Source organism: Homarus americanus, unplaced genomic scaffold, assembly GCF_018991925.1.
Source record: "Homarus americanus isolate GMGI-L3 unplaced genomic scaffold, GMGI_Hamer_2.0 scaffold41027, whole genome shotgun sequence".
In the NCBI taxonomy this organism is placed as follows: domain Eukaryota; kingdom Metazoa; phylum Arthropoda; class Malacostraca; order Decapoda; family Nephropidae; genus Homarus; species Homarus americanus.
Window position 1 is genome coordinate 1,769,318 of NW_024745073.1, and position 25,962 is coordinate 1,795,279.

The 25,962-nt window shown below is 43.8% G+C and overlaps 1 protein-coding gene across 5 annotated transcripts in view; it reads right to left on the reverse strand.

Annotated features, from left to right (window-relative positions):
• Positions 1-25,962, reverse strand: part of LOC121878364 (glutamate receptor-interacting protein 2-like) — a 169,453-nt gene that overhangs the window by 33,576 nt on the left and 109,915 nt on the right. For 3 of the 5 annotated variants that reach the window (XM_042384557.1, XM_042384555.1, XM_042384554.1), the window contains exon 5: positions 19,437-19,646. In XM_042384557.1, coding sequence (XP_042240491.1) covers positions 19,437-19,646 — 210 coding nt within the window. Of the gene's footprint in view, positions 1-19,436; positions 19,647-24,410; positions 25,886-25,962 lie in introns of all 5 variants that reach the window. The other 2 variants (XM_042384558.1, XM_042384556.1) reach the window with 2 other exon arrangements.

Sequence of the window (25,962 nt, forward strand, 5' to 3'; positions counted from 1 at the left end):
TAAATACCCCACAAACATTCTATTTCAAATTAATGACTAAAGGAATGACAAATATAATGACGTTTTAATTATATAATGAAAACAATTCCTATCAACATCGTGCCAAACGTCAGCCACGCCCGGATCGTGCGTGTGTGTGGTTGGGTTAATCTCTCCGGCCAGCGTGGACACTCGGGGAGAAAGCTTGTTTATCCTGGGTGGATCTTCTCTTGAGACACAGCCATCTCCCGGCGAGTCCGGGCTAATGCAGGGTAATGGTGGCGGAGACTTCTCAATGATGGCAATTTCGGCACTTGAGAGATACGTGGCCACACACACACACACACACACACACACACACACACACACACACACACACACACACACACACACACACACACACACACACACACACACACACACACATTCAGAAAGCTAACAGCAAAATATGCATTTTTTTACTCTAATAATTATTCTAATATGTCTCAATTGTCTCAAAGATGCATTATAATCATGCGATACATTTGTTTACGAGAATGATGGTGCTGATGAGAGTACAGCTGCGGTGCATATTAATGGAAAATGAAGAAACACATTCTGCACAGTATATTTTTTTTCCTGTCAGCATTTTCGCTTTAAGATATTCCGGTGTTATTTACCTTCTTTTGGGAGGATCTAAGTTGATAAAGACACATAAAGACAGACAGAAGGCAAGAGCCATAACACCTTCCGACCTTAAACAGCCGAGGGATACAAATTATCTTTCAACATCCTTATACAATTTTTGCACTGTGAACATCTCCAGGTACTGTTGATAAATATATACATATGTCTGTGCCTCGGTTACTGTTTTTTGAGTCGTGAAACCAATCAATATACAAAATAGTTTATGCCATGTTCCGTAGCCGCGAGTTGAGGCGTGTGTCGGGGGGGGGGTGTTTGATGGCGGGGAATCTTTGAGTGTTGATAATTATTTTGTCCTGGGAGAAAGAGTCGGGTAGTATGATGTTGGTGCCCAGTGTTGGTGATGTCAGTTGTTGGTGAGGTGATTGTGGTGGTGTGATTTGTTAGTGTTGTGGTGGTGGCATCTACAGTACCTCTGTATGGTGGTGAGGGCGTGTTCATAAGAATCTCAGCACTGCCACTCGTACCCTTCAACAACTCAAGATTTACCCCAATTATTCCTGATATTTTCAATAATTCACCACAACATACAACCCTCCAGCTTTCAGATAACTATAGTAAATGTGTAATAGTTTTTTTCTACCATGCATCGTGTCAGTAACAGTGAATTTAATGCAATCAACAGTCGCCGCCATTCTATAAGCGTCACAACGTACACTATAAAGGTCGCCGTTAAAACTGTAGTTCATACAAGTGGTTTCTGCGGCCACAACAATACCGACCACACACTTCACATTACTTAAATAACTCGTAAAAAAACCCAGATAACAAAAACAGACCACCACTGCAGAAGCACTTAGTGGCGTGTCACCCTCGGTAACAACACACCTCTACAACCTTACGTGTCTCCCATTCTTAATAATACCCACATCTTAGCCAGACTGTCCCACTTGTGTCGACAGTGGGTGCGTCCTGTACAGTAGTCTACAAGAGTGATAAATCGTGTCATGAGTTTTACCTGTACTGATTCCTTTAACACAAGACGGGTATGGAACAGCTGATATTACCTCTAATTACTCAGTTAGGATCCTACGATGTGCTGACGTCACAGTTATGAATAACAGCTGACGGGAGCACAACAAATGAGGCGTGTACGACCAGAGTGGACAGAGCTCCAGAAAAAAAAAAAATAAAGACCTCCGGCGCTTTCCTCTATGATCTGCCACCTTCATCGCCAGCCCCGCCTGTAGTGACGCGTGGCTAGTTTTACTTAATAGCAAAATCGACCATATTGACACTTCCAGAAGTGTTTCCCTTTTCTTTTTGTAATTAAATCTCGATTTTGACCATAGTGAAGCTTTGTCCACTCTTGGTCGTACATGCCTGAAATAGCAACGTCTACCTCCCGTCCCCCCAGGTGAGTCAATGATCAGCGAGACGTGACACTTTTGAATTACTGTTCACAACGACCTCTGTGTCTGTCACCGCCAGTCACTGAATACATCACCCCAGCACGAAAAAAAAAAGATCTTCACTGGACCAAGACAACGACCAGCATTAGTTAAGACAAAATAACAGATGACACCCAAATTTCATATCAAAACTTAATAGGTTCTAATACGATGTCAAAACAAATTTAGTCATTTCTAGGACTGTAACTATTTTTGGGTTTTGGTTTTTATTGTATTAACAGTTGCCATTAGCTACAAAGAAGAAAGAAAAAAAGAAAGAAACAGTTGGCACACTTAACCACGGGAGGGAGACTCGTTTATCAAGACTTGGGGCCGCCATGGTGGAATTCACCCAGGGATTTGTTCCTGGTGGTGGTGCCTGCGTCGAGGATTAGTCACGCTAAGACAACACGTCACCACGAACGCACGACGCACGTCTCTATCTTCTCTACCAGGTCTTGAGCACCGTGTAATACAACGTGAAGAGATATAACCAACTAATTATAAAGATGTTCTCAAGGAATGTGAAAAAAGCCCCACGAAGTGAGAAATTAACAGTTGATAGGGATACGTCAGCCAGACCTTGGTGAGTCAAGAGCAGCTTGGTGATGCTATGGGGTTTAAATCTCGACCAGCAGACAAGAGCCAATAAATACAAAATCATCGTAAAGTAACTCAACATAACATTAGGTTAATTTATGCTGAGTTTTGGTTTAATTGAGTCGTGTTGTTTACTGTGTTTATATTATAAGCGTAAAAAAAGGGACCGCTAAGAATTAAATCAATTACTAATTATATCACTAAGTTGATCAGTTCTCTATCAGCAAATAAAAAATGACCGTATATACTGTTTTTACAATCAAGAGTCGTGCTATAAGGTAGACCAAGATATGCAGAATAAACATTGCAGGTTCTAAATTATTTCTCTCGATCTACCAAAAAAAGTAAATCTAAAAAAAATTATACAATTGTTTATTCATTCAGTTGCAGTAGTAATGGTGACAGTAATAATAAAACAACAATAATAATAGACCCACCGATGAAACACAACACGTGGTCTTATATATAATAAACATCCTAACTTCACCTCTTGCATCTTGTTTCAGATAACTGGGCAAGAGAGACGATAAAGCCCCGGGTAATGAGACACATCGGTTATAGGCTACAACACCTTTAACTCCAGCCATCCATCTTGCTCAGACAAAAAAATCTTATCATGGAGGATTACCCGGAACACGACAGAAACTACAGGAATAAACCATTGGTGATCAGTTGACTCTTGTTTGTGAGTCCTATTTCTCTAAGGCTCCTACGTCAGAGTTTTACCACTAATTGGATATGTGTGAATGAATCTTATGTCATTTAAACTACGCTAATAAAAAATAATTGGTGTGGCAAAATCACGTTAAATATGTATTGAGACTCGAGTGTAAATGTGTCCTGCTGTCTATGGTTGGAGGCTGTTGATCTGGTCGACAGTAATTGTTATCACTTAATTCCTTACATATTTTTAAGTATATAAAGCCACAACATTCACTACACTTCCCCTGGCAGCCACCACCAGGAATCCTTACAGCAACTTACAACTGACACGACTGTCTTTACGAGTCTACCGCATATTGTGGTTGGATGTTTTTGGTATTTCTGCATTACCCCATCCCCTTCACTATGGGGACACCAGACGATTTTATTCAGCACAGACGGGTTAGTATTGATTATCTCCATTAATATTGTTCTTACTGGCCGTGGTTAACGAACTCAGTCCTTCGATAACAATAGATCTGGGTGACAGTAATTGTTATCATTTGACTTAACTTTATATATATATGAGAGCCTCCAGCACCGTACTGCCGCTGGGATCATCACGTACACTAACTGATCCCTCCACACATCACACATACGTCAATTGTTTGTAATGGTTGTGGAGGTCTTGCTAATTCCTTGTAACAGTTTTTTTCTACTGTGTGACTAATAAAACAAACAAGTAATTAAGGTTCTTGGGCAGATATTATCACGGTAGGTTGTGTCCAACAGGAACACGTTCACTGATACGCTCTGACCCTCGCTTCCGGAAGACAGGTCGTTTGGTGTATATCTGCGCCTTAACAATTAAGACATTTAAGCACTCTAAGCAGGTAAAATTTACCACAATATTAGAAACTAAAGGTCTGAGACGCAGAAAATGGCTCGTGTGTAAATAACTATAATGGTAACACTTGTGATCCTATAAGACCACTGAATGGTGTATTATACCGTTCAGTAGTACTTCACATGTCAATATACGCATCGTAATTGTTGAACATTCATCTTTTTTTCATTCATACTTTTAAGGTAAGAGACCACATAATATAAATGTATAAAGGGTGAACTTGGACAACTGAGGAGCTGGGGTACGAACCGTCCGGAAGCGTCCGCCTGGGCGCCACCATCTTGTCGCGGCAAATATTTGGGTTTAGTATCAAAGGTTTGTTATCGAGCATCTCCTGGTGGATCTGAGCGGCGGGCCAGGGTCGGATGAGCCCTTAATGCGGACTGACACTTGGGCTGTCCGCTGTCAAGATACAAACTACGCACGCCCACACTTAACGAGGCAATTTATCCAGTTAGAGGGAGACGGTCCTAACACTCCCGCCTTGGTGGACCCAGAGACGCAAGATTGTGCGAATCCCAGCAGGACCACCAGTGATGTTTGACAAGGATCACTGATAAGGTCTCTCCACGACCAAAGTTAAACTACTACTACTATTACTACTACATCTACTCAAATTAATAATAATAAAGACACAGCAAAAGGCATGAACACAAGACGAAACATTCAAAAGTACAACAGGCACAAATAACTAACGATGCCTTACCAAACACCATAGCCGTGATGAACTGCGACACACACACACACACACACACACACACACACACACACAAAAACTTGGTGTGTGGGTGTTAAAGAGCTAAGCCATCACCATTACTTGCATCCATGTCTGTCACCCCTCCGCCAATCCCTCCCTCACTAACCCTCCACCAATCTCCTCCTTCACCAATCCCCCTCATCACCATCCCTCCCTCACTATCCCTACACCAATCCCCCTCATCACCATCCCTCCCTCACTATCCCTACACCAATCCCCCTCATCACCATCCCTCCCTCACTATCCCTCCACCAATCCCCCTCATCACCATCCCTCCCTCACTATCCCTACACCAATCCCCCTCATCACCATCCCTGCCTCACTATCCCTCCACCAATCCCCCTCATCACCATCCCTCCCTCACTATCCCTCTACCAATCTACCCTCACTACTGCTAAAAAAAAAATAAATACATCTCGTGCTAAGAAAGTTCACTTGCTCCGTGACGCCGGCCCGGGAAACTGCAGCACTGGGTTGGCTTCAACATTTTTTAGGCTTGAGCATTAGAGAGGCAGTTCATTGGCTCTACCTCCAGTATTCTTGAGAGAGAGAGAGAGAGAGAGAGAGAGAGAGAGAGAGAGAGTGTACATCAAATTAACATACTATGCCAAGCTCATCTCTCCTGTTCAGTCACGTCTCGCTTGATACACTTCTGCGTTGAGGCGGGACAGCAGATCAGTAACTGAACTAAGAGGTGTGAACTACGTAGGATTTTATATCTTTAACCACCCACCACACGCCTTACTCTGAGAACCTCCCCTCCCTTACTCCTTCCCCACACACACACACACACACACACAGAAACCCATCAGCACTCAGGTATACATACACAAACATACACACACCAATCCTGCCAGACATAGGCTATACCCAGTTTGTGTACACACAGCCTAACAAACTAGCACACACACACACACACACACACACACACACACACAACAACAGAGGTACAAGTGTAAACAAATTATTAATATTCGTATCTTAGCTGTACTTGCATCTGTAGTTGTACTTGTTTTTGTCTGTACTTGTATTTGTACCTTTACTTGTAGCTGTAATATCAGCAGTAACAACATGAAAAGGAAAGTAGTGTCACTTACTTATTGTCGGCGGCAGTAAGTGGAGCCAACTCAGTATAAACATGATCAAGTTCTCCTCACACCACACCTTCCACTCATCACTATGTTTAACAACGACCAGCTGGCCCTTCAACACACCTGGCTCCCCCGCCCCCCCACAGTGAGGCAGGTGGTGTGGTTGAGGGAGACAATAGGTTTCCAGGTGGTGATAGTGAGGCGATAATGACAAGTGGCACACGACGCTTACACCCTGACGCACCGCTCAACACACACTGGTCAGGTGCTCAAGCAGACACACACGCGCGCCCTCTCACCCTCTCACTCACCCACCCACCCATCTCAGGTCACGTAGTCCACCCAGCGCTATCATTCACCTTGCGGTGCCATCAACCCAGTTCTGTCATCCACCTTGCACTGTCATCCACCCTGCACTGTCATCCACCCTGCGTTGTCATCCACCCAGTGCTGTCATCCACCCAACGCTGCCATTCACCCAGCGCTGTCATTCACCCTGCACTGTCATCCACCCAGCGCTGTCATCCACCCTGCACTGTCATCCACCCAGCGCTGTCACCCATCCTGCACTGTCATCCACCCAGCGCTGTCATCCACCTAATACAAGTCACTCACCACACATCGCTCGCTCATACAACAAGCATACACTCTACCACACACTCTCAGTTGCTGTGGTGATGTTATAATGTATGCCTGCTCTTCAACAACTAAGATCTCTAAGCGCGCATTCTAAGATAAAGAAAATCACTAACAACAATCATCAATTAGAGACACACCTGTATGACACTGTGGCCGTCTCATACTAAATATTTTCCTCTCACAGGTGAATACGGGAGAGGGAGGGGTAGAGGGGCACAACCATCCGTACTGAACCTCGCCAGGATCCTCACTAAAGACACGAATGTAAACAATATATTTCAAAGAGGGAGGCTGGCGGGGTGTGGCAGCTACCAGACGCTCCGGCCTCTCGGGATGTCTAAATAATCTCTTATTTTAAACCAAGAGAAACTGTTTCAAAGTTGACTTAATATGTGTTTATCCCTCAAAAATGTGGAGGTTTTTCGTTCCTTTTTTTTATGTAGGGGGAAATTTATTCGACCCAGATGAAGGCACACACACACACACACACACACACACACACACATGGGGTCTACCAGCAGGTGTCGTCGACTTTATCGGTTATCTTACAGTGGAGAATACACAGGTGTCTAGCCCAGCACATACGGAAAGTGTCTGACCAGGGCGAGGTTATGTGATGCAGTCACCGCCAGGACTCGGTTGGGCTATATGCATATCTGGCAGGTTACAAAGCTCGGCCAGTTAGCAGCTCCCCAGAGTGTGAAACCGTCGTAGATTGTAATCCTCATCACTTGAATTATGAGAAATGATACAAATATTTCACTATTTCTGGTGTTGTGAGAGACATGGTGGAACTATGTTTTGGTATGTAAACTCATGAGGGGATAGATAGATGGATAGGGGGATGAGAGAGAGAGAGAGAGAGAGAGAGAGAGAGAGAGAGAGAGAGAGAGGCACACGCTGGCACAAGTGGCGCGTCTACATGAAGAGGGATGCGGAAAGAATTCGACAAAGAGAGAGGGAGAAGGTCACTCGCTGGTACAGGTGGCGGGGCAGTAGTGGCAGCAGGAGGGAGTTAAGAGTCACCACCACTAGTAATCACTCAGGAATGCCGTCACACACACCCTGCTACATACACAATGTTAGTGTCTAAGTTCCAGTACTATTGTGGTTTTATTAAGGAGCACTACCCGACACTAATTTAAAGAAAATATAAACACGAACGCCATATGGAACAGTACGAATTACGTCTCCAAGTCTCAAGGTTCCAATAATATTCTGGCTTTATGACAGTACTACTACACGACGAACATAACGACACAGACAACAAAACGGTCTGCGATATTTTAAAATTATCTGTATTTTTTTTTCTTTAAACGAACAACACACTTACCTTTTTATTTTTAATTATTCTAGAAATAACAGTTATAAACCCAACCAAATTCCAAGGTTACAAGAAAACCAAAATGATTATTAATATGTCTCTATTATTAATATGGCTCTATTGTAACAGAAACGGCAGTAACAAGTAAAAGTTCTCCGTGGATCAAGGTAGAGACACACATCCCTCTTACAGTAACTTGAGGACCTAGAAAAATAAAGAGAAAATCTGACGGTGTGTTTCTCAACTGGGTGTTGACGTGACGGGTAACCAGAAACGCAGCCCGGACACTCTGGCTGGCTGTATTGACAATTTTCATCACCTTAAACTTATATTGGCCATAAAACACCATTAATGAACACTGAAATCAATTAAGGGAATAATAACCTGGAAAAAACACGCTCTTAAACAGCCGTAATGACAAAAGGAAAGGTAATTATCGGTTCATAAAAATAGGGTGGGAAAAAAGCGGCGGTGGACGGGTTAACGTGTCGCGAGGAGTGATCCACTATTTTCACTTTCACAAAACAAGACCTGAAAAAGAGGAGCATCTCAAGCCGCCTAAAGATAAAGGTATTAGAGCTAATATTATCTTAGGAGGGGCAGCAGATAATGACAATGAACTAATTGCATCTGAATTCCAGTTACATTTTATTTCAGCTTTATTACATGAAATTTTACGATTCAACGTTTTTTTTAACTTATTATTATGATATCCTTCCGCAGTTGCCTCTATTTTTTTCATTATTTATTTATTTATTAAGTTAGTATTACATCTTTCACAGAAAACAAAAGTAGTAGATAATTGAGGACCCACTGACCCTGACTCACACTAACTTGACCTTTGCTTGACCCACTGACCCTGACTCACACTAACTTGACCTTTGCTTGACCCACTGACCCTGACTCACAACTAACTTGACCCTTGCTTGACCCACTGACCCTGACTCACACTAACTTGACCCTTTGCTTGACCCACTGACCCTGACTCACACTAACTTGACCTTTGCTTGACCCACTGACCCTGACTCCACACTAATCTCTTGACCTTGCTTGACCCACTGACCCTGACTCACAACTAACTTGACCTTTGCTTGACCCACTGACCCTGACTCACACTAACTTGACCTTTGCTTGACCCACTGACCCTGACTCACACTAACTTGACCTTTGCTTGACCCACTGACCCTGACTCACACTAACTTGACCTTTGCTTGACCCACTGACCCTGACTCACACTAACCTATCTTTTGCTTAACAGTCTAGATTAGTCTAATACATCGAAACCAACAAAAAAAAAGAAAGAAAAAGGTATCTATATTTTTTCCAGGTTGCAATGGTTGGTAGACACACTGAGTACGTTCAAAGTGGCGCCAAACATAGAGATTAATACACACAGTACTGAAAGTTAAGGACAAAGTAGATACAGTACACTGATAACTCACCTACACCGCCCTACACTCCCCAATTGTTTATGGTGACTGCTTGGACGTGTCTCAAATAGCAGGATTAACAGACTTACCAAACCCAGATGTAGACAACACACACACACACACACACACACACACACACACACACACACACACACACACCTGACGGAAACAGTCCACAAGAATACTTAATTAACTACCTCCACTAACCCCTTCAATACTGTGACGTCATATTATCACCATTACCAGTACCATCTCATGCAAAAAAAAACAACAACTCTGTATGCAATAACAGTCAACCTTGTTTTGGTCAATCAGCTGAGGAAGTCATGTACACAAATACAGTACATAACATCTGTCACTTCATGTATACACACAGTCCTTTGTTTTGATTTCCTATATCGTTTCCCGCCAATTTCAGTTTTAATTTACCCTCTGAATACACTTATTAAAATGTCTTAAATTTTTACTTATGATACATACAAGTGGAATTCAAAATATGTTCTTGGTTCAGTTTAAAACAGGATTTTCCCCCCCAGTCTCTAATTAAATCGATGACTACTGAAGCCAACCGCTCTAGTCTTGTAAATAGGTCGTGTGAGATCACCAGCAGCTACTCGGTCTTGAGAGAGACATTTAGAGTGGAGTGAGCAAGTAATTACCCGGGTGTCGCTCACTCTCTACGATAAAAAAACATCCCCCTTTTGTTTACGGGAGAGTCAGGAGGACCTACTCGCCAGACAGCCCCCAGTGGTCGCGAGAACAAAATAAAACCTGATAGCCAATTTCCCAGAGGACAAAATACCCCAAGACAATATTCCACCGGATACGTTCCTACTAGAAACTTATCCACTGGGAGAAAAAATATCTTAGTATTCAACTGACAAAAACCTCATGAACTTAAATATAAATAAAGCAGTAATAATCAGAAGATAATTTTTGCGGGGGAAATTCATTTGATAATAATCCACAATAGATTAAATCACCTGTCAGGTAAGCGGACAGATAAATGTGCCCCAGTGGCTAAGATCTGTCAGTCAAGTGGATAGAATACGGTGTCAATTTACACGGGTCTTGTCAGGTGAGGTTACAAGTTATAGTATACACTAGTACCTGCAGATAACCTAGCACCCCTCCCCCCCATACACCTCCCAGGTCGCTACAGGTGAGGGGTGAGGGAGGGGGGGGTGGGGTGAGGGGTAAAACAAACACATCGCCAGACTGACAGGTGAGGATATCCACTGCCCGGGCACCTGATGGATCATACACCTGTCTCATCACGTCACATATAATTCTATACAGAACATACCGCAATATACCTGATCATATCTCAACCTAGTATATCAATCAGCATTTTTTTCCATCACACTTCCTTATTTCCTCCTCATACACGCTATAGTCTCTCTCCATACTTTTTACAGTTTGACAGAAATATTAATAGGAAAAACACGAAAGAAAAAACACAGCAAGAAGTGATACAACGTCACACACACACACACACACACACACACACACACACACACACACACACACTATTACACACACACACACACTTTGCGTGACACCTGAAGATGGAATGGTGGAAAGGGAAGGGAGATAATGAGAAGGTAAGGAGGGAGAGAGGGAGGGAAGAGGGAAGGAGGGGATAGGGAAGGAGGAAAGGGATAGAGGAGGAGAGAGGTGGTGTTAAAAAAAAGTTCTTAAGCTCAAAAAGTATCGGATATATTGCCTCTTCCACCCTTCTCTCTCCTCCCTTCCTTCCATTCCTCTCCTCTTCTCCCATTTCGGGGCTCCTATGCTTGGGCCATGCGCTTCGTACGGCAACTGAACCCATGAACTGAACCCTTGAACTGAACCCATGAACTGAACCCATGAACTGAACCCATGAACTGAACCCATGAACTGAACCCATGAACTGAACCCTTGAACTGAACCCTTGAACTGAACCCATGAACTGAACCCATGAACTGAACCCATGAACTGAACCCATGAACTGAACCCTTGAACTAAACCCATGAACTGAACCCACGAACCCTCCTTAACCAGTGCTCAACTAATGACCAGCCGTCCTATCGTCCAGTACAATAAGTCCCCACCCCCCACCTCCCCCCCTCCCCACCCCCTACCCTCCCTCCCTCCCTCTCACCCTCCCCTCCCCACCCTCTCCTCCCCCCACCTCTACCTCCCCTCCCCCACCCTCTCACCTCCTCCCTCCTCCACCTCCCTCCCCCACCTCTCACCTCCCTCCCCACCTCTACTCCTCCCACCTCTCTACCTCCCTCCCACCTCTCTCACCTCCCTCCCACCTCCCCCACCTCCCTCCCAATCTCTACCTCCCCCTCCTCCACCCTCCCACCTCTCACTCCCCTCCCCCACCTCTACTCCTCCCCCACCTCTTCACCTCCCCTCCTCCACTTCTTACCTCCTCCCACCTCTCACTCCTCCTCCTCCTCCACCTCTCTACCTCCCTCCCCCCACCTCCTGGCCTCCTCCCCACCTCCTCACTCCCAGGGCGCCTGCATCACCACTACCATCATAACACTTACCAGATGCCATGGAGGTGGAGAAAGGGAGGAGAGGAAGAGAGGGAAGGAAGAGGGAAAAAGCATTTGGGGGGGGGGTGGAGGGGAAAAGAATGGAAGAGAGCGAGAAGAGGGTGGGAAGGAGGGGGGGGAGGGAGGGAGAGAAGGAGGAAAGAAAGAAAGAATAAGAAAACAACAGAATAGAGAAGTATTAAGGAACGGAGAGAACCATGTAACCATCAACTATACCGATGATATCCTAAACCCATACATACATACATACATACATACATACATACATACATACATAGACGAGGATTTAACAAGACGTAACTCCTCCCTAATCATGCACCCAGATAACGTGTACTGGCCCATCCTCGGTGTGAGAACTAAGATCACCCAAGGGACACTTAGTTCAATGGTGTCTCCTACTACACTATACGTCAGTCACCTTGGGAGACATTCATTTAACATAACTACCCTTCCCATCTCCCGCCTTCCCTCCTTAAGAAACAGATTAAACCTACAGTAAAACCCTTAACCTCCACTGACTACTATAGATATACAGCTCTTGAACTCATCCATCACGTCACTAAAGACCCCAAGACATCACGACAAGACCCCAAGACATCACGACATCACAAGAACCACGACATCCCTCAACACCGAGATGTGACCCATAAGAAAAACAACTGGTCATTCGTCTTGCTATGGCCGAGCTTGTTGTGCGTTTTATTTATACCATTCTTATAGTTCTCAAGTGTGTTGGAGTGTCTGGTCCAGATACACTGACTGACTTACACTCTTCCCTGATATCTGTCACTCCCTCCCAACCAGCGTACAGGGGTTATGTTGATGAGTGGAGCCAGACACAGGTACATCAACATGGTGAGGGAGTGAGTCAAGCCAAACGTTACTATAGGCACTATCTCATATACGTCTATGGATTCATAATAGGTTAATTGAACTAGTCTAACTCTCTGTCTTTAAGGGGAAAGTTGACTATGATCCTAGATTCTATAGCAAAACTCTCTGGGTAGTGCAGTAAACAGTAGATAATTAGAATGTCTTTGAAAACCCTTCGACTCTCAGACCAGTGTAAGTAGATTCATAGCCCATCATACACAGACAGACAGACAGACAGACAGACAGACAGACAAGATATAATATTCCACAACTTTAGGTACCACAACATTAATCAACTATCCTACTACCCATTAACTGACACCATCATCACCATAACATCATAACATATACACATCACAATACACCACCACACCACCACACTCTTCTATCACAAGTGCCTATATCCCCGGCGTCTACTGAACACAAGTGGTTATTGATCGTGTCTCTCTCCTCTCCTCTCCTCATTCATACCCCCCCCTTCCCTTTAGCGTGACCTCTGACCTCACCCGCGCCCTCCACCACTTAGCAAGAACAACAAGGCCATCACCCTCCCTCACCCCTCACCTCTACTTAAAAGGTAGTTATTGATGATGTCTCTAAACTAAACCATGTCCTAATGACCTATGACTGACTGACTGACTGACTGACTCTCTCTCTCTCTCTCTCTCTCTCTCTCTCTCTTTTTCGTTGTCTTTCTCTATGTTTCTCTCTACAGTTGTTAAAAGGCAATTAAACCGTGGATAGTTCCCACCTATCCAACACAACACAACACAATACAACCACCTCACAACACAACACAACACAGCACAACACAGCACAACCCTCTCACCTGTATCAAATAATGTTGTGACTTTTAATGATTTACAACACGTATCTAATGTATTCATTTATAACCCAACAACAAACACATGTCCATAAGATTATTTATTTATTTTTGTCTTTCATCAAATTAAATCCTTCCTTCTTCCAGCTCCATATGTTTACAACCTTAAGAAATTATTATGAAATCTTGCATCAAACTTCAATTCTTTCCTTCCCTTCCTTCTCTCTATCACCCTTCCATTCCCTCCCCTTCTCTTTCTCCCTCTTAATCTTCCCTCCATCTTCTTTCCCTCACACTCTTTCTTCCTCCCTCCTTCTCTCCCTCACACTCTTTCTTCCTCCCTCCTTCTCTCCCTCACACTCTTTCTTCCTCCCTCCTTCTCTCCCTCACACTCTTTCTTCCTCTACCTTGTCTCCCTCCCACTCTTCTCTCCCCCCTCCCCTCTTCTCCCATTCATAATCTTCCCTTACACCCTCCTTACATCACCATGACGTAAATATCTGATAAAAGCCATAAATTAACCTTGAAGATGTCGCCGTTAACCCTCATTACCACGGCACAACCAGCCTATTAATTAACCATATCTTCACATTAACCTGCCAGACCCGTCCTTCATCCTTTACCACACCTCCCTAGTCTACCCTCTACCACACCTCCCTCCACCCACTACCACACCTCCCTACACCCACTACCACACCTCCCTACACCCTACGACGCAGATTTATTATGATCAAACTAAATAAAAGCGCCACCATAATGATTAAGAAGACACTTTTATTTTTATTTAATTTCAGTCATAAATAATAATAAAAAAGCTTACAGGTACAGAAACGTCAAAATAACACTACGTAAATATTCTTAACCACTGTACGAGTATACTAAGATTACAAATGATAAAATTAAAGATTATAAATAAATAAATAAATAAATAAATAAAACTCGAAGACGCAGATATTTCACTCGAGGAAAAATAATCGGTAGTAATCTAGGAGGAAGTTTTTTTTCCCCTGGGGTAGAGTAAGGAAGAGAGAGTGATGGTAGTGTAGTAGGCAGTATCAGCCAGGCGTCCACTACCAGTGACGCTAGCCAGGTCCTCCTCCTCCCGTACACTCATTCATTCACTCCCTAGCCTCCCTCCGTCCCTCCCTCATCACGGTCTGGAGGATGAGATGATGGAGAGAGAGAGAAAAAAAAAAGCTAGGATAAGAGGTGAAACTAAAAGAGGAAGAAGAATAATTTATGAGGAATAGGAGGAGGAGGGGGAGGAGGAGATCAAATAAAAAAATGGAAAAGCAGAGAAAATGAAAAGAGGAAGAAGACTGTACGAGGAAAAAAAGGAGGAGGAGGGAAAGATAATATGGAAAAAATGGAAAAGCAGAAAGCAACAAGAGGGTGGAGGGGAAGACACAGGAGGTGGTACAGTGGGGCAGTGAGAGTCAGGTAAGCCATTAAGGTGAGGAGGACGAGGAAGAGAGGGGCCGGAAACGGAAGTAGAGAGGGAGGAGAGCTAGCAGACCCCCAGGCCCCCTCTTTCCCCTCACCACTCCACTAACAACCTCACAACCCCTCGTACACCACCCTCATCCCTCCAACACCCCTTGCCACCCCTAGTACACCCCTTACTACCACTCCTACACCCCCTACCACCCCTCCTTCACTCCCTATCACCCCTCCTACTCCCCCTACCACTCTCCGTACACCCCCACCACTCGTTTTCCACACCCATTAATAACACACCACAGCGCCCCTCTCACACACGGCAAATTAACTTGTGGCAGCAAACTTTCTACAGTCAGGTAAGACTGTGCGTGTGTGAAATAATTCTAGGCAAGTCCCCGTTCAAATTTAAAAGGAGGATGGGCAAAAACATTAAGCAGGGGAATTTAATTATTTTCTGTCACTATCTGAACAACAACAACAATTATAATAATAATAATAATAATAATAATAATAATAATTATAATAATAATAATAATAATAATAATAATAATAATAATAATAATAATAATAATAATAATAATAATTAAACATTATTTTCAGGGAGGGATAAAACTACATGTATATATCACAAATCTAAATACAATATACAAGTTTAAAGTAAAATAATACGATCACTCGAGTAATTGTAAATACCAGGGAGTATTAAAAAAAAATCCTATACTTGTGAATGCAGAGGGAGAGAATCTATTTACGTCACGAACACCGACGACAACACAGGTCCTCATCCCTCCCTCCTTCCTTCCTTCACCCTCTCTCTCCCACCCTCAGAAGGCCCCGCTCATCTCAACACTCCATTAAGAGTTTTTCCCTGCATTAGAATGAACCTCTGTGATACAAAGGCCACAAAAACACTCCCGTAACACGTGACTCATCGGCCGCACCTGAGCGATCCATTGTAAAAAAACTCACGTCTAGGGGGCGGGAGTTCGTAGAGACGAGTCTGGTTTATTTCTCAGTCGTGACGTCAGTGGATCCACAAAAACGATGCGTCTGCTCTTACCCATCCACCACAGTCACCTACTAACACGGGTCTTTGAATTCTTGTGTACATTGATCACCTTACTCAAATATACAGTCCTCCTAAAGTCCATAACAAACGGCCGCCAAAACACTTATACTGTACACATTACTATTAATACCACCACTATTGATGTCTTTAATGATAGAATTTGATAATTAGGGGGAAAAAATACACCTGCCACAACAATGTCATCTGAGCAGCTCCAGATATGACCCCACTTGTAACTCGACATATAAAAACAGCGTAACTCGTAGATATAAATGAAAGTCGGTCTTGAAGGGTTTTGGGGATCTAATTTATACTTACATTATCTACGTTTCTGAAATTTGATGTTTTTTCTCCTCAAATTTCCCCCCAGAAAAAAATGGTGGCTGTTTTAAACCTTATAACCCAATTTATCCCATTTACAACATGACATAGTGAAACTGAGGACCCCAGACTTACTTACAACGGACCCTCTGATGGTGATGTTGGTGTCATAGTTCAGGGAGGTGTTATATAACAAGAGAATGGAGAAGGATGAGTTAACTCTGACGTCAATAGTTTGTGTCTTAATATTATCTCTATGCTACCGATTTAACTTACCTGTACACGCTAATCATTACTACAGGTGACATTACATTAATTACCCTTCAGTAACATAGAACTTGGAATAATTAAATGTTTCTTAATCATCCACACTACTACTACTTTGCTGCCAATCGAGTATGACGATCATCCAGCTATGATAAGATGATATGAGTTATTAAGGATGTCATCTTCTTTGGTGAACTCTGAGGTGACTAGAGAGGCCGATACGGGACCGGCATTGCCGTTCACAGATGTTGCATGTGTAGAGGGCTACATCTAGTGCAGGAAGGGCGGCTGCAGTGTCTTTCCTGAGTTGACGCTTGTCTGCCAGAAGGCTTCCCTGTTGGCCGAGTCGAAGGCGTTGGTTAGGTCGATGAAAGTCGTGTACAGGTCATGACGCTGTTCTCTGTACTTTTCCTGGCGGGCAGCACAGATCATGTCAGTGGTGCCATGTGATGGTCTAAAGCCACAATGAGATTCTGGGAAGAATTTTTTTTTGCTTCGGGAAGAAGTCTGTTTCGGAGGACTCGGGCGATAATCTTATCAACTACAGACAGCAGCGAGATCCCGCGATAGTTGCCACAGTCTGACCGGTCTCCCTTGTTCTTATAAATATTGTTTAAGAGTTTGGGGGATTTTCTCCTTTTCCCATACATTCTCCAGGGGAGAGTGGAGACGGCTGGTAAGCAGAGGTCCTCCTGCCTTATAAACCTCGGCTGGGATTCCATCAGGTTCTGAGGCTTTGTTATTTTCCATCTGTTTGATGGTAGTAGCTACCTCATCCAGGGATGGAGGATAGCTGAGATGGGTCAACTTTGGATGCTGAGGGACCTGCTGGGTAGTCAGGACGTCCACATCGGTGTTTTGGTTGAGCAGCGATGGTGGTGCTCTTTAAAGAATTGAAGGATGCCTTCATCGTCTTTAATTAGGGCTGAGTTTAACAGTGGCTTGAGCGTCTCCTACCGTTTATTACACACCTAAAACAATCCACATAATTTCCTGGTTACATAATTGATGATGATGATGATGATGGTTATGAAATTATAGGTGCATAATTTCGTGAACATAAATATTAAACATACTCGATCCTGCAGACACACTCTAAACTATCATAGTTCTAGAGAAGTTCACCCAACTAAACGGCGCCACAGAAAACTACTCACAGAAAACGTACTTCCCACACTGGGCAAGCTATAACTGGGTTATAGCTTGCCCAGTAGTGTACCGTGTGTGTGTGTGTGTGTGTGTGTGTGTGTGTGTGTGTGTGTGTAAACAAAAAAATATAAAGAAAATTTAATATCAACCTATTAATTCACACTTCATCTGAAAACATCATAAAAATCCTGTAAATCACCAACCAATACACAAAGCGCTCGTCAACCAGAAATAAAGTTTGTATTCTTGGACGCCTCATTTAAGAGATCACACAAAATACTAGAATCCCCCAAAAGCCATCACCAAAAGCCATCAGGGTCGGTGCCAACAAACTTAATAAATGATAAACACTTTCGAGATAAGATTCCATGGGAGAGTAAAAACCGATAACGCGTGACAAGCGCCTTTGGAAGAGTAACTGAGGTGTTAACTGTTATCATAGTTACCCCTCCCGTGCTCTCTCGTGGTCGAGAGCCCAGAGAGATACACATTTTTTTTAGTGTTCTTAAAATAACAACAAAACTGAACATCGTTGGTTTCTGAATGTCGGGCTGTTGTTGTGATTTCTAAATAAAACTAATAATAATAATGCCATCTTAGCTGCATAAAATTCTATATCATATTTTTTAAGTGTTGTAACGATATAATTAGCAACCTTGTTATGCGCTTAAAGACCTTAGTTGTTGAAGGGCAGTAATAACATTATAACAAAAACAACAACAAACTCGTGAGTGTCGGCTACCACAGTAACACTCTGAACATTTTATATTTATTTATTTTTATTTTTATTACCAATTTTACCAATCTCTCTAGGGACCCAGATTTTAATATGTGTAATAATAAACAGTTATATTCAGATACATCAGTAAAGGTTCTTAAGTTTAATTATGGGTAATTTGTGGTGAGCTTAAAGGCCAAACCAAACTGTTCTGAACTATAGAACTACAAGAGGGAGTCGAACAAGGGACGTCAAGAAATTAGGCAAGAATATATATAAACCAACCGTGAAAATGTACCTTTAAGCGACATACTTGGTATACAAAAAATAGTTGAGAAAAAAATGGTAAATAAGTTTTACCCAACACAAGAGAGTAACACGACAGCTGCCACAAGTGATGTCAACCCAACAACAACAACACTAGCCGTCTCTGGAAGGTCATCCCATGTGACCCCACGTCTGTGACAATACTGACCTCTCTCATCAGTCACCCTTCATCCTCACCCTCCCCGCTGCGTCATCCTGTCCTCTCTTCCAGACACGAGTACTACTTACCTGAGTTAGGCATCTCGTACTCATGCTAAGATTTGGACTGAGTATCATACCATTCCTCATAAGAAACAAACACATGATACTCGGCCATGTCCGGGCTCTTGGGTACTTTCAAAGAGTAAGTGAACACGTACTCAACCCCGTAGTACTCAAGGAAGCTGCCTATTTGATGAGTACAGACTCTGAAATCCACCCCGACATACCGAACTCCAATATCAAGGTACTTACGTGAGTTGGGGATCTCGTACTCCACTTCGAGGTCAACCTTCTCGCCGGCATTTTTGAGGAGGGTGACAATCTGGGCGTGGGAGAGGGCGTGGGTGCGGATACCGTTGACGGCGAGGATGTAGTCTCCCACGCTGAGGGCATCCGAGCGGTGGGCGGGAGAACCAGGTCGCAGGTTAGCCACGCGCGGACGGTGGCCTTTGTCCACTCCTCCTGTTGGAAGATATAGTTAGTACCCCTGTCCACCTCCTGCAGGAAGATATAGTGCTCCTTGTCCACCTCCTGCAGGAAGAAATAGTACCCCTGTCCACCTCCTGTTGGAAGATATAGTTTAGTACCCCTGTCCACCTCCTGCAGGAAGATATAGTACTCCTTGTCCACCTCCTGCAGGAAGAAATAGTGCTCCTTGTCCACCTCCTGCAGGAAGATATAGTGCCCCTGTCCACCTCCTGCAGGAAGATATAGTGCCCCTGTCCATCTCCTACAAGATGACATAGTTAAGTACCCCCTATTGTGTCATTTTCTCCTTCATTAATATAAGCGACAAAAATCACATAAACGTCCCCCAAGACTTCCCTGAGTTGAGTAAACTAATATTTCCTCAGTTTATATCAAGTCGACCTCATCACTAAACACAAACATCTCCTGTTAAGTTATGAGATGCATAAATATAGACCAAGAAAGACAGGGAGAATTACCAGTGAGAAGAAAGCCATAAGATATTAGATTATTTAATGATATTTAAAAGCACTGAATGTATCACTGGAATATGTGGCCGGTAAACTCAAGCCTCGCGCGGACTTTGTATAAACACTAAGCTTGATGTGATTAATGTGTAACTCCCGCCAGACCAACTGTGTAAATAACATAAATCTGTCGTGCACGATGTACATTTCGGCAAGCGGTGAAAATAACTACGGGGAAAGTAATAAACATGCAGGAGTGAATGGGGGGAGAGAGGGAGGTGGGTATATGAGGTGAGGCTGTGTCAACAAAGTAAGAGCTATACCTGCTACCAGCTGAAGGATTAAAATTGAAACAACATAGACTAGCCCGGCGCGCTGAGATTGTACCGCGCTGAAGATATTCTGGGCATGCGCAGTTAGATCAAAACATCATTTAAAGTCTGAGGTGTGCTGAGATTACCCCTCGGTATAAATGTTTCGGTTAAGTTGGGTAAGGTTAGGTTTGGTTAGGCTAGGTTAGGTTTGGTTAGGCTAGGTTAGGTTAGACTACTACTACTACTACTACTACTACTACTACTACTACTACTACTACTAATAATAATAATAATAATAATAATAATAATAATAATAATAATAATAATAATAATAATAATACATCATCCAAAACCTGCCCACGAACCTAGTGAAGTTGTTACTGAAAATTAATGTAGTCACCGCCGGAGACTGCCTCGTGTCATCGTTTTCTTTAAACCCCTGAATACAATATTTAGCATCACTGCATGAATTCTTACCATGGCAACATCTAGTCAATTCCGGAGAGATTTACACCATTTTTATTTATCATGTGGATTTTTGACACATTTTGATCAAACCTACCAAGTTGTTGAAGAGAAGCAAGCCCACCCTGAGTTATTTTTGGGGAGACAGACGGACAAGAACGAAAACAATATAACCCGCCCCTCAGCTGCGAGCAGGGTAGTAAACACTACAACCACCACCATAACCTCGGGCAGGCCTTGTTGTCAAATGGTTTCAGTGTGCGTATCACAATATGTGGGCTACAGGTTCAACTCCCAGCTTACACAGTTGCCAGCCATAACACAAAGGGCAGTTGGCGAAGTGATTCTACGAGAGAGAGAGAGAGAGAGAGAGAGAGAGAGAGAGAGAGAGAGAGAGAGAGAGAGAGAGAGAGAGAGAGATACCAACACTATGTTGAGTAGGCCATAAAAGTGCTGCAGGTGACTGGCTGACACTTGGACATGAACCACCTGTGTCCTTCCTTGACGCGTGCGCACACACACACAATCCGTCACATTTACCAGCCATCGCACCAACCTGCCCTCTGGCCCTACATGTAAACCCCCTCCCCCCCGACACAGACCCCACACAGTGTCCCACGAGACCCTGGCCCTGAACAATGGCCCATCTTACCTAACACTCGCCTGCTCCTCCCGTTATGGCCCTGCGGTACTATGACCCCTCACAGTGCAATATTATCATGCCCTATTCCCTCTCTAGAGAACCTGATGCCCAACAATCACACAAGTCTGAGTATCGTGGCCCCATGAGAGAGTCTGATCCCATATAGGGACTATGGCATCATGCCTTAATGGATTCCTGGAGCCTTAGAGTGCAGTCCCGGTGCAACGGAAGTCTAGAGCCTTAGAGTTAAGTGCCACAATGCCAGTATGGACTTCTGGCACCATAAAGAAACTGCCGCTATGCCTCACGAGGAGGTGGCCCTACACGGAACAGATAAGAGAGAGGTTCCAAGAATGCCTTACTTTACGTCCCCGTGTGTCACTGTTATGCCCCGGGGAGCCATAACACGTACTACTGTTTTTTCGCTCTACCTAGAATGTGCAGAAGATGTATCCACGAGTTAATGTTTGAACAGTAGTACGTGTACCTGGTTTACAAGAAGGACCTGGGTACATATCTCCATGTGTCACTGTCACACCCAGGACGACCGTAAAACGTTATCAAGTTCATAAGTGTCCGAGGTATGTGTCCACGTGTTACTCTTACGCCCTGAGGGTCATTAATGTACTGATATGTCCTCAAGTTTGCCAAGAATATCCGAAGTATGTAGCTTATGTGTCATGGGGGGGGGGGACTGCGAAATACACTCATGTGGCATAACACTGTATGTGTCTCCCCGCGTCTTATGGGAGGGAGGGAGGAAAGGAGGGACGAAGGAAGGAGGAGGAAAGGAGGGAGGGAAGGAAGGAGGTTAGAGAGGGAAGGAAGGAGGGAGAAGACACCATGTATCCCAGCAGTGTCTCAAAGTCACGCTCGACGGAGACAGGAAATTACTGGCGACGGCCGTCATGTACTGACACTAACTTTTTTGTTGTGGGTGAGTCTTGAACCCCTTTCCTTAGCATGGGCGTGGTCTGAGGTGCCAGGGCGTGGGCGTGGGTGAGGAGTGCCCCGCCGGATATACAGGCGTGGGAGGGGGGGATATCAACGTGGGCGCGTGGTCCTAGGAGACAACCCAGGACAAACTGAAGCATATTCTTTCTCGCCCTCTCCTCTCCTCGCCCAGTCCTCAATCTTCGCCTCCTCCCTCCCAACCAGACAGTTACTTGCTACTCCCTCAGATGGCTAATATCCACGGGAAGGGAAGGGTGGGGGAAGCCGCAAGGGTAGGGGTAAGAGAGAGAGAGAGAGAGAGAGAGAGAGAGAGAGAGAGAGAGAGAGAGAGAGAGAGAGAGAGGGAGAGAGAGAGAGAGAGAGAGAGAGAGAGAGAGAGAGAGAGAGAGAGAGAGAGAGAGAGAGAGAGAGAGAGAGAGAGAGAGAGAGAGAGAGAGAGAGAGAGAGAGAGAGAGGTGTTTCTTGGCGTTACGACCACCAGCATGTGATGGCCACACCCTTGATGGTCACGAAGAACTTGTCATTGGTACAGACACACAAAGGCAGAAGTGGAGACTAAGGAAAACCACGGAGAAGGGCACGTATGACTGTGTCTGAGACGGCTGTACACACACACACACACACACACACACACACACACACACACACACACACACACACACACACACACACACACACACACACACACACACACACACACAAACCATCAAGAGTTACAGGCTCATGACATATTTTCGGATATATTTAACCAGCCCTGTGAACGACATACCAAACTGACTTGACTGACTGACGCATTGAGACAAGTCACCCTCCCCTCCTCTCTCGCGTGGTGTTACCGGGCGTATGAGCCAAACCTAATACTACAGGCAGATAAGACGGATCCTAGGTTACCACCACCGAGGTCTCAGTCACTAGGACCCCAGGGCCTCTGTTCTCTCACCCCCCCCTTGATCTGAACCCCAGCTCTATCCTGACTTCGCCCTTCCACTCATACACAAGTCAAACACAGGATTAAGTTACAGTTTTGTAGAGTAATATCCATTTGGTGAGACTATCAGAGAGAAAAAGTGTATTCACAAGTTTAGAAAGTTTATTACGATACACTAGTACAGGTAGAGGTTTAGGTATAAGTACAGGGAGACTAATTACCACCAGGTGACATTCTCCTGGGTGACGTCTCGACCTTGCCTACTAAAACTTACTCTATTCGTCCATAGGTTCAGTAGACCGCTGGGGTGTGGCTTCTAGTACATACAGCCAAGACAATATTTAAAACACCAATTGCTGTCCTGTTGTATTTCTTGAGATATTAATTATTTACAACCCGTAATATACAGAAAATTATGTTTATGATATAGACAAAAGACAAAGATTTCATAGAGAAGTTCAGTAAAAGTTTCATACCCTAAATATTGAACCAAAGTTTCAGACCCAGAATATTGTACCAAAGTTTCAGACCCAGAATATTGAGCCCTACTCTTCCTTAACTAAGATCTGTTACAATATTAGTACTACGAAATGAAACAAAGTTATTCATGTCTTTGTACAAGTTACATTTAAACCAAAAATCATTTAAATTAAAGAATTACCATATTTTTTACCCATCAACAATTAATTTTATACCTGAAACAATGCAACTGTTTAATTACCTATCATGACTGCTTTGGGTCACAGATACGTAATTGGTAACTCACATATTTGTATTAAGTAACTCCCATATATGTATAAGTAACTCCCATATATGTATTAAGTAACTCCCATATATGTATAAGTAACTCCCACATACAGTATGTATCAAGTAACTCCCATATATGTATAAGTAACTCCCATATATGTATGCATAAGTCATAACTCCGACTGCGTGTGTTAGTGTACGATGAGTGACCAGGACAGATAAGGGGAGGCAGTTACTCACTTTTCCTAAGACGTGAGGCGAGAAAATCCGGCAGAGAGACGGACGACATCCGTTTGAGTTTCTTGAACATGGCGGCGGTGGTGGCAGAAGGAGGAGGAGGGAAGAGTTGGTTCCTTAGGGTGACGGTCTACCATCCACCCCCTCACATTACTGTCACACTCAATGACCCGTACCATAAAACACAACGCCGGCACGAGCGACCAAACAGTGCCTGGCGATCCTCCTCCCTTCTACCCCCTCAGTGACAAGGTTAGGGAAATTACTGGTGCTTTATCGTGGAAGGAACATTTTCTTAGCTAGGTGCCATCATATTACAGTGATTTTCTAGAGTTTTTGAGGATGCAGCGGTGATATTTCTGTACACTGAATACCTGGTGATATTTTCTTTCTTTGTCTGTGAGATATATAGACAGATTTTATTGTAGTATGAATTCCACTTCCTGTCTTTTATTTCAGTCTGTCTCAACGTATCTTTTATAATATTGTCATCGGCGACGTCAAGTCTAAATTTGTTACTTTCTCCAGATGGTCCAATAATAGTTTCAAACATTTACACAGCCATAGTTAATTTATTTTGTTTATTTTTGTTTTAACCAGGTTTTACGCGTCAGTCAGCCAGATATTACCAGAGGACTTGTACACTCCCAGCTCCCACATTCACAGATCTGTACTAATGTTCCCGCCATAAACTTCCTTCCCCAACCACACACTCACTTTATTGCACATCATAATCGTCAGAAAATCGTCGTAAACTGGAGCGTTATAGAGTCACGCTTCTTGACAGTCGCATCTTTTCATGACGTTCACTTGTTTTATAGACCCCATGTGCGCTATATATTTCCTTCCCGCGCTGTGCAGTTCTCATTTGTTTTCATGGTTATCTCCTTAGCGTTGAATTTATTGCATGTCACGTTTTTCACTTCATGTAATCTTAGAAAATGGTTATTTTATTGTTCTCCACGACCACTGTGTCACACCACGTATCATCGCCACTTGCTAGCGTGTCAAGACCTCACCTTCTCGGTCTTACTTTGGTATGTCGGATTCTTATCTCATCAGCCAGGGAGAGCCATGGATGGTTCTCCACTAATGACAGCAGAAGGAAAACATTCTTCACCCTCAGTTCATCACAATAACTGCCCAGAAGTGCCGACAGCGTGCCAACTTAGTAAATAAAAACGCCGAAGGTATAATGCCGAGTTTACCACACAAAGGCATCGACGTGTTGCCAATTTTAGCAAACAGAAGCATCGACAGTGTTACCAACTTGAGTAAACATAAGTGTCGACGGTGATACCAGTCTCAGTAAGCAGAAGTACCACTTGGTAGCCTCGTCTCGCCAGCACCACTCCACAGTTCGTTACAACATATAGTTTCTCGTTCGTTCGTAAGGTTTTGTTGTGTGTTTTAAGTTGTGCCGAGCTCCATGTTGGCTCAGATGCGTCTCCCACATAAGACACGGCTCTCCACTACACCTTTAAGGGTAAATAAATGAGTCGTGAAGGTAATGACGTCTACCTCGCTGCCAGAAACTGCTTCAATTTGTAGCTAT